Source organism: Simochromis diagramma, unplaced genomic scaffold (genome assembly GCF_900408965.1).
Source record: "Simochromis diagramma unplaced genomic scaffold, fSimDia1.1 OVJJ01000216.1, whole genome shotgun sequence".
Lineage (NCBI taxonomy): Eukaryota > Metazoa > Chordata > Actinopteri > Cichliformes > Cichlidae > Simochromis > Simochromis diagramma.
Genome location: NW_024386883.1, coordinates 14679191 through 14693623, shown reverse-complemented (window position 1 = coordinate 14693623; position 14433 = coordinate 14679191). Strand labels below are relative to the sequence as shown.

Here is a 14433-nt window from a genome sequence, read left to right as displayed (position 1 = left end):
ATCATCATTATTAGTATTAATAAAATCTTATATGTTAATATTTAGTTCATGCCGTGTTTCAAAACTGTTCATCAACAATAATCACCAAGTGGTTCATGGAAAAACTGTAACAATGGGAGGAAAGCCGCCATTTCAGAGCTTGTATGGGGTGTGACAACATAACATATTGACACACAGTTAAAACAAACAAACAAACAAACAAACAAAAAACTAGTTCTGAATTTAGGAACTGGTGTAAACACACCATCAGGAGACTGAGCTGATGTAAACAAGACCAGAACTTTCTGTAGGCTAGAAAAGGAAATGATGTCATCATGCATCACCTGCAGACATTCTGAGAAGACTGACAGAACTGACCTGGGTAATATTAGGCTAATCCTCTGGATGTTATTTTAGGACAGGGATTAAATTGTAAAAGCATGTCATGCATGTGCATATGAATCTGTGGATTGAGGCCTACAGGAGTTTAGTTTATGTATTAAGAGTGTTCAACAACTTAAACATTGTGTGGCCCACAGTGCAAGTGTCTGATAGAGAAATCAGTTCAGAAAGAGTGATGGGGGGGTTGAGAGAGGGCGTGGTCTCCTAATCCAGAATGATCCTCTGAATCAGTGTCCTGGTGAGAGCCAGATTAATCTACCAATACCTCAATAGCCGCAGGACAGAGGCCATATAAACCCAGGCAAAGGCCTCCAACAGCAGAGTGGGATCATACAGTCTCTTAGACATAAGCAAGCCTTTTGCTCCTGGATTATTATCAAAGAAAATTAAAAACAAGAACAACATCCGAGGATTATGGCACTCCTGAAATCAAGCTGGTTGTGGAGACAGAGTAAGTTTTTTCTTCTTCACAAATTCAGGGAATTCTATAATAAAATTAGTGCTAGTAACTTAAAGGTTCGATTATTCGGTTCAGTTAATGTATAAAAACATGTAGGCTTCATTTTTTGGGTGCTTTAAGAGACAAGACCTACAGGACAAGACTTATAATTAAAATAATATTCACCCATTTCACCTGCATGTGTTAAGTGTAGTGATAAGGGCCGTTGCATTTTCTTTTACTTTTTTCACTTTTCTGTTTTTAAGGAGTTTGACTAAGTATGAGCATCAACATCTAGACTAGAAATGTGACATGTAGCATGTTACATGCACATTTTACCTCACCTTTTTGGGTAAATGTTAAACTGCGTTGAATAAAGTGATAACACTTAGCACAGTGAAATGTATTTGAAACCTTTTGCATTTTTGCAGATTACAATTTTATCGTGGGACAGGCAGTGTGCTGGATATCGCTGTGAAGGCTATCCTTTGGATTTTAAAGCAGCTCACTAAATACAGCTGCCTGCTTCAAACTGCTAACTGCTTGGTTAGATGCTTTGTGTCTACAGATGACCAATACTGCATTGGTTCATAACAACATCCCAGAGTTTTAAAGCTTTAAATTCTACTAGGATCATTTATTAGCTTTATTCTAATCATAGCTAACACATGTGGGCTGTTTTTCATGTATGTTGTGTTGTGTATTTGTGTTAGTGACCAGATTGCAAACTCCACACTGAGGATTTTCTAGAAAACTTCACGCATTATGAAACTCTACCCTTTGTAACTTGTAATCTCATTATTTGTTCTTGGCCATGCCTTTAAGTGGCTTATCAAGGACACTCAATGGAGATACACCTGCTTGGTGGGAGGGGTAGGGGTGGGACTATATTCAAAAGCAACTACTAAATCACCTGAGATGTGAGGCTGGCAACAGAAGGATGTTAAACTGAAGTTTAAAGTTATCCCAGCACCTTACCATGCACTAATTTTACAATGTGGCACGTGTCTCCTCTCCAGCTTCTGTCCTAAAACGCTGGAAGCTCAACTGGTGTGACCTTTGGATCGATGGGAGTCTTTGCTTTTACAAGTCAGACAACAGGCGAGAGCTGGAGCATCGCGTCAGTCTCAAACTAGCATGCATAGATGTGCAGTCCGGTCAGGAATGTGGAGGTACAGCACGGATCTGTGATACAATTATACCCAGAAGCAAACATGTTCCATCACCATTTAAGTGTGAACGCTAACACACAGAAGTGCTTTAAATGTGCAGTATTTTAAAGACCATATTGGTCAGACTGTTTAGAAGTTTAGAAGAAAATATCTCATGATAATAGATTACCATGTCCATGGCAAAAACGTGTATTCTTACAGTAGGCCTGGTCGCAGTTTGCTACAAAATAGGAAAGAAGCTTTAGCTCATTCATTCTCACCTTTCGTTTACCTTTAACAAATATGGGTAATTTACTCCTTTAATTTTACTCCAGGTGTGACTCCACCAGAGAGCAATCCCAGGGAGAATCTCGTCGTGGTTCACCTCATGGACGGCTCAACACTCAACCTGTGCGCAAACAGTGAAGACGAATCAATGTAGGTACTCACGCTTCGCCTCATTATTCTCTGCTTTACTTCACAACCGTCCCTCAGTTTCTCAGTCTCAGCTTGTTTATTTTTCAGAGCGTGGAAACTGACTCTGCTACAGACCAGAAGAAACCCGGTGAGTGCTTCATGCTTTCTGTAAAAAGCTTAAACACGATCAGCAAGCTCTCAGATAGTGTTTCCACCACAGAGCTAAAAGTAGTGCTTTGCTTTTTTCACTGTAGGTGTTCACATATGACCCATATGATGACTCCTACCAGGCTGTCCCCCTCAATAGCCGCCACACTGTCTACATAACACCTGGAGCAGGACCAGGTAAGATATCATAGCTTAACACAGAAAACTAGACTTATTATCGACTTAATATAATACATAGTACATATATTATAATATGTAGCCATTTTTTTTAAAGTATGGAAAATTATAATAGTTCCCTTTAATATTGTAATTTTAGGACAATAAAATTAACCAAGTGGAGCATTTTAAAGAAGCATTTAGCTCTACACTAAATAAATCTAATGCTGCGGTCTATATACTGGATCAAAAACAACAGCATTCATTTGCATTTATTATCCTAGACCATATCCTATCGAGCAAAAACAGGCTGGCTTATGAGGGCTCTTTTCTGAATCCTGTAAACAACAGGGAATTGAAATATGGCAGCTGTCTTCTTCTTCCAAAGAAGCAGACAATTCAACAGTAATCTAAATAATCCATAACTGCTTTGGTTGCTGCAGTATGTTTTATAAAACATGGCACACCACGAGAACTGGGCACTTATGATGTAGCTGGTATGTAGCCTGTGAGGAAACAGTCAGAAAACCCAGAACCATTCACTGCAATTACCTCTGTATAACCTCATCATGTGTGATAATGCATATTTTTTGTAAGGTTTCCCAGATGTGACATGTGTTACTCTGAGTACTCTTTCTTGCTGCACTGTTTGCCTCCACACATCTGCTCAGTTTGTGAGCTAATTGAATTCTGGAGCTAGATTTAGGGCACTTGATACTCCTGCTGGGCGGTGCTTTGAATCAGCAATAAATTAAGTAGAACAAAGCAACCTTTTTTTAAACGTGACAGTGAGCAGTGCTTAGACTAATAACAGTAATTGGTATGCTAATAACAATTTTTCTTTATGATGTTGTAAGTGTTTTATATTTGTGTCCACATTTAGCTGGACACAAGTCCACACACCTGCTCTGTAAATGAGCCGAGAGGCAGATTAGCGGGGCTTTAAATACTTCACTTAATTGGGTTTTAATGATTTTCTTTTAAAAGTAAAAGCCTATAGGATTTTACTTTGAAAGTATTATGCCATGTGTTTTATACATTCACTTCACTTATGTTCGCTTTGCTAGCACTGGGTTAAAAGGCCCTTTTGGCTTTGGCAATGCTTTAGTTCTTCATAGGCATGGATTCAACTAAGTACTAGAAACATTCCTCAGACATTTTGGTCCACATTGACAAGCATCACATGCTTCAGATTCATCAGCTTCACGTTCACGGTGTAAAAATCTCTTGCTCCGCCACATCCTAAAGCTGATCCGCTGGATTGAGATCTGGTGACTGTGGAGAAAGTTTCAGCACGATGAAGTTGGTCATGTTTAAGAAAACAGTTTGTGACATGGTGTGTTATCCCATGGTTGTAGAGTTTTGTTGAGCCTGTGTGAATTGTATTGTCTTTTTCCTGGGCCTAGCTGGGCCAGTGTGGTCTTCTGCTGCTGCAGCCCATCTACACTCAAAGATGCTCTTCTGCAAACTTGGAATGTAATCAGTGGATATTTGAGTTACTGTTGCCTTCCTAACAGAAGTCTGATCATTCTCTTATAACCTCAGGGAATGTTTAGGTATTTTCATCCAGAAATGATGCTTATGATGTTTTGACTTCATATTTTTTGTTTATGCATCGATCTTGCCTTTAAATTTCCAGTGGAAGTGGGAGATACGCGCATGCACTGTGGTTAGTTTTTGCACAGAAGCCCATCGATACTGCCATACCGGCACACTGTATGCCAGTTAGTTTAAGTTCATTTTAATAAGCACAACTGGAATTTGACACGAGCTGATACTTAAATTCGGGACCAGGAAAAAGGCCTTTGTCAATAAATGAGTTCAGTTCATCATCGGCGCACAATCCACCACACCACAATGATCTTCAAGTTGCGGACTGTTCTGACATTGTCCCTTTTTACAATCCTGATCTGCCCTTATTTTTCTAGACATTCAAAGCGACCGTCATGTTAACACAAATGGTATAAGTGTCTTCTTTCTGTTTATATTTTAGGAACCCACCAGGTGGTTGTTCAAAGGGACCCGTTTGATGGCGTAGTGGAGCATCTAGCACTGGGAATGTTAGCAGGAATGGCAGCCGGGGCAGCCATGCGATCCTTCCTTTGGATGCCCTTGTTTTTTTGCTGAGATGACTGACATTACTGACAGGAGAGCAAAGCCCGCCTGTCACCAAGACAAGGGAGTTGGACATCTAACGAGCATGTGTAGAACAGGCTTTCCCATCATACTTGCTCTGATAAAAAAGCTGCTTCTGTTCTTTATTACGAGCATATAAAACCTGCGTTGTCATCTTAAACGTGTAAAACACTGTCAGATGCTGCTCCCCTGTGTCGTCTGTGTTTTAAAAATACTGGCTGCCACAATATTAGAAGAACAAACATTACGGTTTTAAAGCGTACATACGAGAACGTGGTTTTTGGGAGCTTTGTGCACTTTGTTCTCACTTGTCTTTTGTAAGTTTTGCTTTTACTTGCTGGTTAAGTTTAAGCACCAAAAATTACTTGTTTAGATTTATGCACAAAACTCTTGGTATAACACTACACATTGTACTGCAACAGCACCAAGGTTGTAGAGTTTTACATCACCACTTATGAACGTTTGCAAAGCAGGAAGTTGGTTTTATATACGAGTTATTTTACCAGTGGAATTCTAGACAAAGTGTAGTTTGTAAGAAATATTAAAATATTAGCACCTCACTAGAAAACAAGTAGATATATTAAAAATAAATTATAATATACTGAAATTCACTTTTGTTTTCACTGCACAACAGTCCTAGCTATACGACCACTAACTAGCATTTTTCATAGCTCTCGTCAGTAACACTGCCTCGACTACCTGAAGATGGACGGATGACCCAAAAGCTCAGCAGGTCAAACTTCAAGGGACTGAAGACTGCGCCTTAGGCAGTCAGCTTGCCTTTAGGTCAAAGTGTTTGATGAAACCATGGGTTTAAACTACAACTGCAAGTCCAACAACTATGGAAGTTTGAGGAGTCCACCAATAAGGAAAACATTTGACACCCATGAGTCAGTTGAGTTATTTAGTTGAAATTTTGAGACATTAATCCCAAAGCAAAAAAGAAGAAGTTGTTTTTGGAAGTGGAAACAAGCTTCCATAAAATACAAGCTCTTAAAATAAAATATAAAGAGACACTATTTTCCCAAAATATATTTCAAATTTATTATTGTATTAATATTTCCAAAAAAAAAAAAAAAAAAAAAAAAAAAAAAAAAAAAAAATCCACAAAGCATTTCTACTCTGTATCCATCAACACACTGACAATGATGCTAATGTAATCTCAGCAAAGACTGACATGAGCTGTGTGATCTTTCGGTGCATACATTTATTGCAGTTCTATGTTGCATACTACAACTATAGTATTAAAATGCAAAACATGTATTAAATGATCACGTTCAACTATTCTCTTGTCTTTATAACCAGAATCAGTGCACATGAAAAAAAAAAAAAAAAAAAATCCTGCAGAGCTCGAAAAGAAAGAACCAAGAATATGGAGTTGTATGCATCACACCACATCAGTGCTTTAAGGGGGATGGATGTATAAATGCAGGTCTGTTTAAGGTATGATCCATGTGAGGGCTTAAGAGTAAATGAACCACATGTGGCACCCATATTTATCCCACAAACTTTATTCCCTACCGAGAGGAAACTGCCCAGTATACATCTATAAAACACATTTTCTAAGATTTTTTAAATGTTTCAGAATTTCTTTGACACTTCTGTTGGCAACGTAATTTCTAACTGTTAGTTATAATTGCCATCTTCTCAATATTTTAATTAAATTGCAACAGAAGACACGACTTCTGAAAAATTAAAGTTAATGAGGCTTCTGCTGCTCTTCTCTTACGTTTCTTATGACTCTTAAAAAAAAAAAAATAATAATAATAATAATAAAAGCTGGAAGTGCAAAGTAGGCATGGCTGATTAGCCAGTGTTTCAACTTTTGGGTTACTCTGATTTATAACCTGTCAAATAAAAACCTCTGGCTATAGTAGAGCCCTGTGAAACCAGCCTCAGGTCTGGTTTGTGACTGAAGCAGCTCCAGTAGCTCCAGCTTTCTGGTGATCCTCAAGTCTCTTTGCTGCGCGGTTCGCAAAAATCAGTTACACTACAAAACAACACCCCATCTCCGGATGTTAGTCGATAGTTTGTGATTGGTATGTGTGTGCAGTCCAACCAGGGGCAGCCGTTTCACATTCACTCATTGCTCCACAAGAACTCAATTCTTACAAAGGCTTATTTGGCACATACATGAACTCCAATTACTCTCCAATACGCAGGGCTTTAACAAATTGTCTTTACAAAAATAGAGATCACTTTCTGAAATTATTCATAACCCACGTACTGTTACTCCTCCTTACAGGTAACTCCCCTCTGAGCCCGTCCATTCACTGGCCCGTTAGGCTTCGCTTCGTCATTTCCCAACTTGCCCTCTGCTTGAAGTTTCCTGATCAGATCATGGGGACCTTTCCCCATCAGAGCTGACGGGTGCCTGTAGGAGCCTCCCAGGCGGTCCCACAGAGTGAAATATTGACCGTAGTTGTAGTCGAAGAAGAGGTGGTGGTCAGTGTGGTGAGCTGAGCCGTTGATGACGCTCGTCAGAGCTCCGGGTACACGATAGTCGCCGTCGTGGATGGAGATGGTCCAGATGTTAACGAAAACGTAAAGAGCCAAGTAGAGCACCTTGTGGAGGGGGAAGAGGAACGGGTAGATGTGGTAGGGCATTCCTTGCAGGAAGCCGTCCACTGGATGAAAAGCATGACTGGCAAAGGGAGTGGGGATCTTCCAGATGTGGTGTGGTTTGTGAAACAGCTGTTGGGGACAAGAGAGCAGTGAGGTCAATAAAGTTTAACGCACGATAAAGACATTTCCACTATTCAGCAATTGTATATTGCCAGTATGAAAAAACACAAGTGTCCTCACCTTGTAAATAAGCTTATGGTGTAAGAAGCGGTGAATCCAGTAGATGCACATGTCAGTAAAGAACAGGAATGAAATCATACTCAGGAAAAGGCCGGGCCAACCTGAAAGCACAGAGGTCATGTCACCGACAAAAACTTCAGGAAAATTTGAAACATTTTCTGCTGCTTCTTCAGCTTACCGAGGGGCGAATCGGCGACATGATCGTAGAGTTTGCTGTAGCCTCTGACTTCAGTGAAAAACAAAGCCACAGTGGGAATGCTGATCACGGGCAGAGAGGTCATCGCATATTTGATTTCTCGCCATACCTGATTCTACAAATAACAATAAGTAACATTTTTTTAAATATGTAATAAAATAAATAAGAATGAAAAAAAAAAAAAAAAAAAAAAAAAAAAAAAAAAAAAAAAAAAAAAAAAAAAAAAAAAAACATGAAACCAATGTGGCGAATTCCTGTTATTAACTTTGATGGACAAAATTATCAAAGCGCATTTCAAACAAAGTAGTTTGGGGGCTAAAAAAACAAAAATTAATCTCACCCAGCCTTAAAAGAAACACAAAGGCTTTCATGAAGAGACCCTCACCCCAGTTAAATGGCCCAATTAAAGCACTACATGTAGACACTACATGTCGACACTACATGTCCGTTAGGCAGGAAAAGCATTAACAACACTACAGGAGGTGAAACCAGTAACATAAACAACTATAAAATACAGTTAGTTTCGCAATAAAAACACTATTAATTCTTGGTTTTGAAGCCATAGTGTGCACACACACGACAGTAATTTGCAAGTGTTCCTATAAATCTGTACACCCTTTTGCAGATACAAAGGTCAGCTGATTGCAGGCTTTAGCTCTGCCAACACTCAGTCATAAAAACAAGATATGGGCTTTATACCTCCAAGAAGTGTGGGTGTTTCATCAGATTGTGGTCGAAGATGAAGTAGTAGCTGATGGCTCCCAGGCCCAGGTACAGGACTGCAGCTCCGAGGTTCGTCACCACCAGCAGGCTGATAATCTGCCGCAGGGCTCCGTCTTCAGGCCACGACGCTGGGTACACGTACGGCGTGAAGAAGTAGTAGTCAGCGACATTCAGCACAAGATCCATGGCTGAATCTGTAAAAATACAACAAAAGAAAGTCAATATTTATATCAGAGCATTTCCTTTTAGTAGTTTTTTAACAGACGGGTCACTAGGTGCACTGCTTCTTCATAGTGAGAGGAGATTTGGGTCCTCTAATTTCTTACAGGAGTCAAAATCCTGACACTGCAGATTGATTTGAAAGAGCTGATTTTGATTTATTTGCAGTTTTCATTCTGACACCAGATTTTAAATTAATTGAAACCTTACAGGCCTTTGTACAGTCTTTATATTAAATAAAAAAATTAAGTATTTGAATCTAGATTTTTGTCAGTGTTGAGAGGTTTAGTCTCCCTTATTCACCTTTAATTTTCTCGCCATCCATTATCTTTTGCTTATCTGGTGTCAGGTCATATTGAGTATGCTAACTGAGGCATTCCACAAATCCTTCTTCCCAGTTGCCCATAAAATATCCAATTGAGGGTGCACAGAAAGTTCCTAGCCGAGTGCCCGAACCTCCACCTCCACTGCTCATTTTCATAGCTTCTAAATTTTACAGCCGTTGCCATCTTAGAGTGATGCAGAGATGGAAAAGTCACAGACTGTATGCCACTCCTGGTTCAGTAACATATGGTGATTCATACAGTGGCGTGCTGTTGCTGCCAGGTAGTGAGTTGGTGGTTTTCCATCAACACCTCCTGCTTAATGCTGATAGGCCACCCTTGGCTGCCAACTGAACATATTCAAATTTAACACCAAACCTGCTACTCCTCTAGGTTCAGTCTTATGAAGCAATGTAGGCAAACAAATGGGCTTAAAGTCACAGACTGCTGAGTTACTGTTGTCTTCCTCGTAGTTGGGTTACATGTTTTTTTGGAAATGTTAGAGCAACCACAGCACTAGTTAGTCTGGCAGCTCGGGAATTTCATAACTAGTTTTCCAATAAATATCAGACAGATGTAGCCAAGATGCAGTCATCTTGGAAGGCCTCCTGGCATTTCCTTTGTGTCATTATCCAACTTAAACTTTATTTTAGTGGATTTTTTAAAAAAAGTGCATGTATTAAAAAAAAAAAAAAAAAAAAAAAAAAAAAATCACATTTGTTGAAAAAACGCTTAAACTCTTAAATTCATAAATAAGGCTTTAATTTTTCGGCAGGTGCCCATCAGGCGTGTAAATCAGACTCATAGTTGGAATTCCACCAAAAGAAACACCTGACGGTGGCATTTACCGACACCAAGCGTGCCATCGGCCGCCTTTCTTTGATCACTTTTCCTGATCCGGTTAGATCAGATAACATAACCTAACTGTCACATACACATAACGGTAAGTGAAAGAGCCCGGAGTTTGTAAAAATCACAAAAACCACGGGTGGCCGAATAAGCATTTGCATTGTCCGTCTTTAACATTACCGTTTCCGTTTCAACCGAAACGCGTAAAGTATTTCGTCACAGCTCCACATCGCTCACTTTCCTCTAAGAAAATTAAAAATGGGTATTTGAAACATGAAAAATGAAGGCTGGATGGATGTACACTGAAAAGTTTTGCAAAGCACATACATGAACGCAAAAACATGACAATAACTACTCGTTATGCGTAGAAACCCCGTTTTTTTGCAGAATTTTGCTTCACTAAAGGGACTCCAAAAAGGCTTCATCGCATTTAAATATAACTAACCTGGAGTGTCACACTATTAATATAAAGTTACAGCCATGTAAACAGCACTGTACCTCTTCTTGGTTGCAGGTATCCCGGAACAACGATGGAGGGAGGCTCACTCAACTAAAGTCGGGCAGACGACCAATTAACAGCTAGTTTCCCAAAACGTCACACGAAGATTCACCAATGAGCGACGAGTTTCTCATCACGGCAGGGTTGTTGTGTTTTCCTATTGGCTAGTCGAAGGATCTGATCATGGCGTTACTGAATCTGTGCTAAATGTCCTGCAACAGCTGGATCATCAGGACGGAAGATGAAACACCTTAAAGGAAGTTTTACCTGAACGACAAAACGCCCCGAATGCGCTGCATTATAACTTCTACAGAAACAATAGTAGCAAAATTCATTTACAAACTTTAGGTACTGAAAGTCATTCAGTGTTTTTCACTTCCCTTGTATTAAATGGAAGGATTACATAAATATGGGAGCCATTGCTGCAATTCGGCATCCTCCAGCATCTGCACTGCACTTTAAAAAATGACTTTTAGTAGTCTTTCCATGACTACACTAGTTTGCTTTAAGACAATACCCAGATACAGCACTGAGAAACTGTTAAACTGTGACATGCACAACATAATTGGAGACGACACGTTAACTAAAGGAATTAAAATTAAACCCAGACAGATGCGTATTTTAATGCAATTGAAAAGCAAAATTATATTCCAATATGAAATAATTACATTTGGCTTGCTGGGATAGTAGAAATACCTCAGGCTGCACTGTCTTTAAAATAACTTTCCCAGCTTCATACCTCTCTTGTCTGACTGTGACAGTAGATAAAATATAGCAACTTTTATTTGTCCCAAAGGTGGGGAATTCCTACAGCACATATTCATAAACATTAAAGAATAACATAAATATGTGATAAAGTCAAAATGAGTTAACAATAGCTTACTGGATGTAAGCCATGCTTTCTCCTTCCAGATGAGTATTGTGCCTTCAAATTTAACTTGAAATGGAAAAAAAGTATACAAAATGATGCAGTTTGATGTTAATGTCAGTGGTGACAAATTCCTTTTTATTGTGACAGAAACAAACAAACAAAACCCTGACGCCTGTCTAACCACAAGATGTCAGCAGTGCTCTAATGTACAAGTGAGAGCAGCCTCAGCCATGACTGATATATTACTCATGACTGCAGGCACTATGGGAATATACAGAGATTTTATGGTAGCACCACTGGACGTTAGTGTATTTTAGTGTAACACATGGATTTATTACTGGACACACTATTACCTTCAATGTGAAAGTACAGGATTATTATAGGAAAAAGCAGTAAAATGGTTATAGCATAACCCTTCATAAAAGCTTTTATATTATATTATATTATATTATATTATATTATATTATATTATATCCAGTGGGTCACTTTTTTTTATCAAGATATGTAATTTTAAATAAGCCACAAATGGAGAATCGGAGTTATGTGTCTCTTCTTTAGTTGTGATTTTGTTCAAATTCAGCTGTTTTGCTTTCATGACATACACCTTAACAGAGCACACTGCCATTTTCCATTAAGTTTTCATTATGTTTATCATACATCTTTATGGTTATATTACTGCATGTTATATAACATGATATTCACGTTTATATACAATATTAATAATTTATTTGTGTAATATAAACACAAATAACACCATGTTTTACTGCTTGCAGTGATGAGTCACTGAGCTTCAGTCCAGTTCTTGTGTAATTTGGCATACCTCACCCTTTTCCCTGTTTCCATTTCTTATGAATGGTTTCTCAACATCCACCATTTCAATGAGGAGTAGAGTGGTGGATGCGAACAGTAGATGGATCAATGGAAGGACCAGATACACCTCTGAGATCTCGTGTTGAGTCTTTGTTGGATTTTCTCCTGTTTCTTAAGGACGTGACTTTCAGATACTGTTCAAGTTTTGTAGATGAAGTTTGAATTTTTTGGTCTGTTGCTCCTTGTTTCGTACTCAACTTTGTTTCGTCCAGTTTTCTGAAATACTTTACGACACCCTACCAAGCATGCCGAGATATTCCAGGTTTTCGATTAATAGCTCTTTGGGAATCACCTTGTGGGTGCAAAACACTATTTTTATGCCTGTCAAAGTGTGATTATTGGCATTGTTGCACTTTCAACAAAAGAAATGGGAACACATTGTGTTTTTGTAACAGGCTGCTAGTAACAAAATGCCTGAAGAGACTAAAATCAAAGCTGGTTCTTTGCTAAGTTTTCTGTTATCTGTGGACACGATGCCGATTCATCCCTTGAGTTACGTCCTTTTTTTTTACGCTTGAATGATTCATAGGTCAGTCTTATTGTGTGTCACGACAAATAGCTTAAATGCAACACAGTTGTGGAGTAGCGATATATATAAAAATTCATCAAAGACGATAAAGCAGAATTAAAAATGTCTCAGTAAATGTAGGAGAGACAGCAACAAAGTAGTTCAGTATATCACAGTGGACAGTGCAACAAAGTGACAGTTTACACAGAAGCCACGGCCACAGATGTTTTCATCCTCGGCTGGAGGGATGTATCAGACATTGCAGGTGTCTGAGCATCATCTAGGTCTTTAACACTGCTCTCCTCTGCCAGGGTCAGCTCATTGTGTCCACACCTCTCAGAATTGTTCCCTTTGTGTTACTGATTTTAAAGCACTGATATGCCAGTTGGTTCTTGGTCAGTGTTGACGTTGGGCTTTGTTGTGTGTAACCTCTTTCATTGGGTCTGCTGTCATAGTAGGCCATAGCCTGTTTTCTCAACAGACTCCCCAACGTCTGACTCCAACATCCCTCTTTTATTATTATTATTATTTTTTTTATATGTTTTGACAGATACAACCAGTGCCTGCTTGAACCGAATACATCAATAATAATATGTTGCGTGTATGAATTAAGAGACTGAGTCGATTTGAGGGGAACTCACTCTACTTTAGAGGGAAGTTGCTGTTTTAAATACACCAAGAGTTGTCTAGCAGGCTGTGAAGTCATCTCCCTCTGTGTGCAGAAAAACACGCACCAATCAGGATATCTGCAGAGAGGCAACCATCACGCTGAGCTCCAGATAACCTGCTGTTCATCATCTCCTCAGTAGGCAAAAACAGTGGATGTGTCACTTTGAGAAATGTAATCAAAAACTGGAGAAACTTGCTGCAACACAGTCACAGATTAATGTTTCAAGTCATAATATATTTGATTGTCTTGCCACTTCACTGGTTACAATTCATGTCTGCAGTGAGCAATTGTCATTATCGTTATCAGTAATCACAAACTTTTTTCCTTTTTTACTCAGAAATATTAATTTAACACTTTTCAGCAGCTCCCAGCGTCACACTGGCGAAGCTGCATATATAAACCCGAGTGCACCTGAGCCCGAATAAACTGGATATATTTCATACTGACACACGAGAGCCACTTAGCAACATGTCAGCCTGCGAGTTTCAGGTTAAAGCGCACACCAGATCATTCACAGAAGAACACGCCAACGAACACTTGTGAATGACGTGTCTTTATTGACCAAATGAATCCACATCTTGGTCATATTCGTCGAGAGGTTTGTTGGATCAGACCGTCCTGCGCGTAAACCATCCAAACGGTCACGAGGACCACTTCACCTCCTCTTTTGGATTTGGTTACTGCAGGCCACAGCTGCTGCTGTTTAGGCAGTTTTGGGACTGTGGCTGCATCTGCTCATAAATAACAGTCTCATAAAATTTAATGAAATGAGAATTAACTATGACACACGGATTAGGCTGTATGAATACTGCAAACATCATTTTCCTCTACTTTTTGAATGGATTCATGACAAAAGCATTTTTCATCATTACCATTCATAATGATGCACATTGCAACTTTGGCTTAAAATATTTTTTTAAATGACTGGAGGACAGAAATAATTCAGCTCAATTTTATTTATACAGCGCCAAATCACAACTGTCTAAGATAAAGACCCCACAATATAAAACCACGACAATCAAATGACCAAGGACTTGGCGACAGTGGGAAGG

The 14433-nt window shown here is 39.1% G+C and overlaps 2 protein-coding genes across 2 annotated transcripts; one reads left to right on the top strand and one right to left on the bottom strand.

Moving 5' to 3' along the window:
- The first annotated feature begins 428 nt into the window (after positions 1 to 428).
- Positions 429 to 4949, top strand: plekhb1 (pleckstrin homology domain containing B1). Its single transcript, XM_040032427.1, has 6 exons — positions 429 to 832; positions 1840 to 1992; positions 2307 to 2409; positions 2497 to 2536; positions 2643 to 2733; positions 4706 to 4949. The coding sequence occupies exons 1-6, from the start codon at positions 796 to 798 to the stop codon at positions 4837 to 4839; spliced, it is 558 nt and encodes a 185-aa protein (XP_039888361.1). The 5' UTR covers positions 429 to 795; the 3' UTR covers positions 4840 to 4949.
- A 993-nt stretch (positions 4950 to 5942) lies between these two features.
- LOC120733910 (lathosterol oxidase-like) lies at positions 5943 to 10558 on the bottom strand. Its single transcript, XM_040032426.1, has 5 exons — positions 10462 to 10558; positions 8549 to 8766; positions 7832 to 7964; positions 7654 to 7754; positions 5943 to 7542 (listed from the first exon to the last, which is right to left on the bottom strand). Exons 2-5 carry the CDS (start codon positions 8756 to 8758, stop codon positions 7078 to 7080), a joined length of 909 nt encoding a protein of 302 aa, XP_039888360.1. The 5' UTR covers positions 8759 to 8766; positions 10462 to 10558; the 3' UTR covers positions 5943 to 7077.
- Positions 10559 to 14433: the final 3875 nt, after the last annotated feature.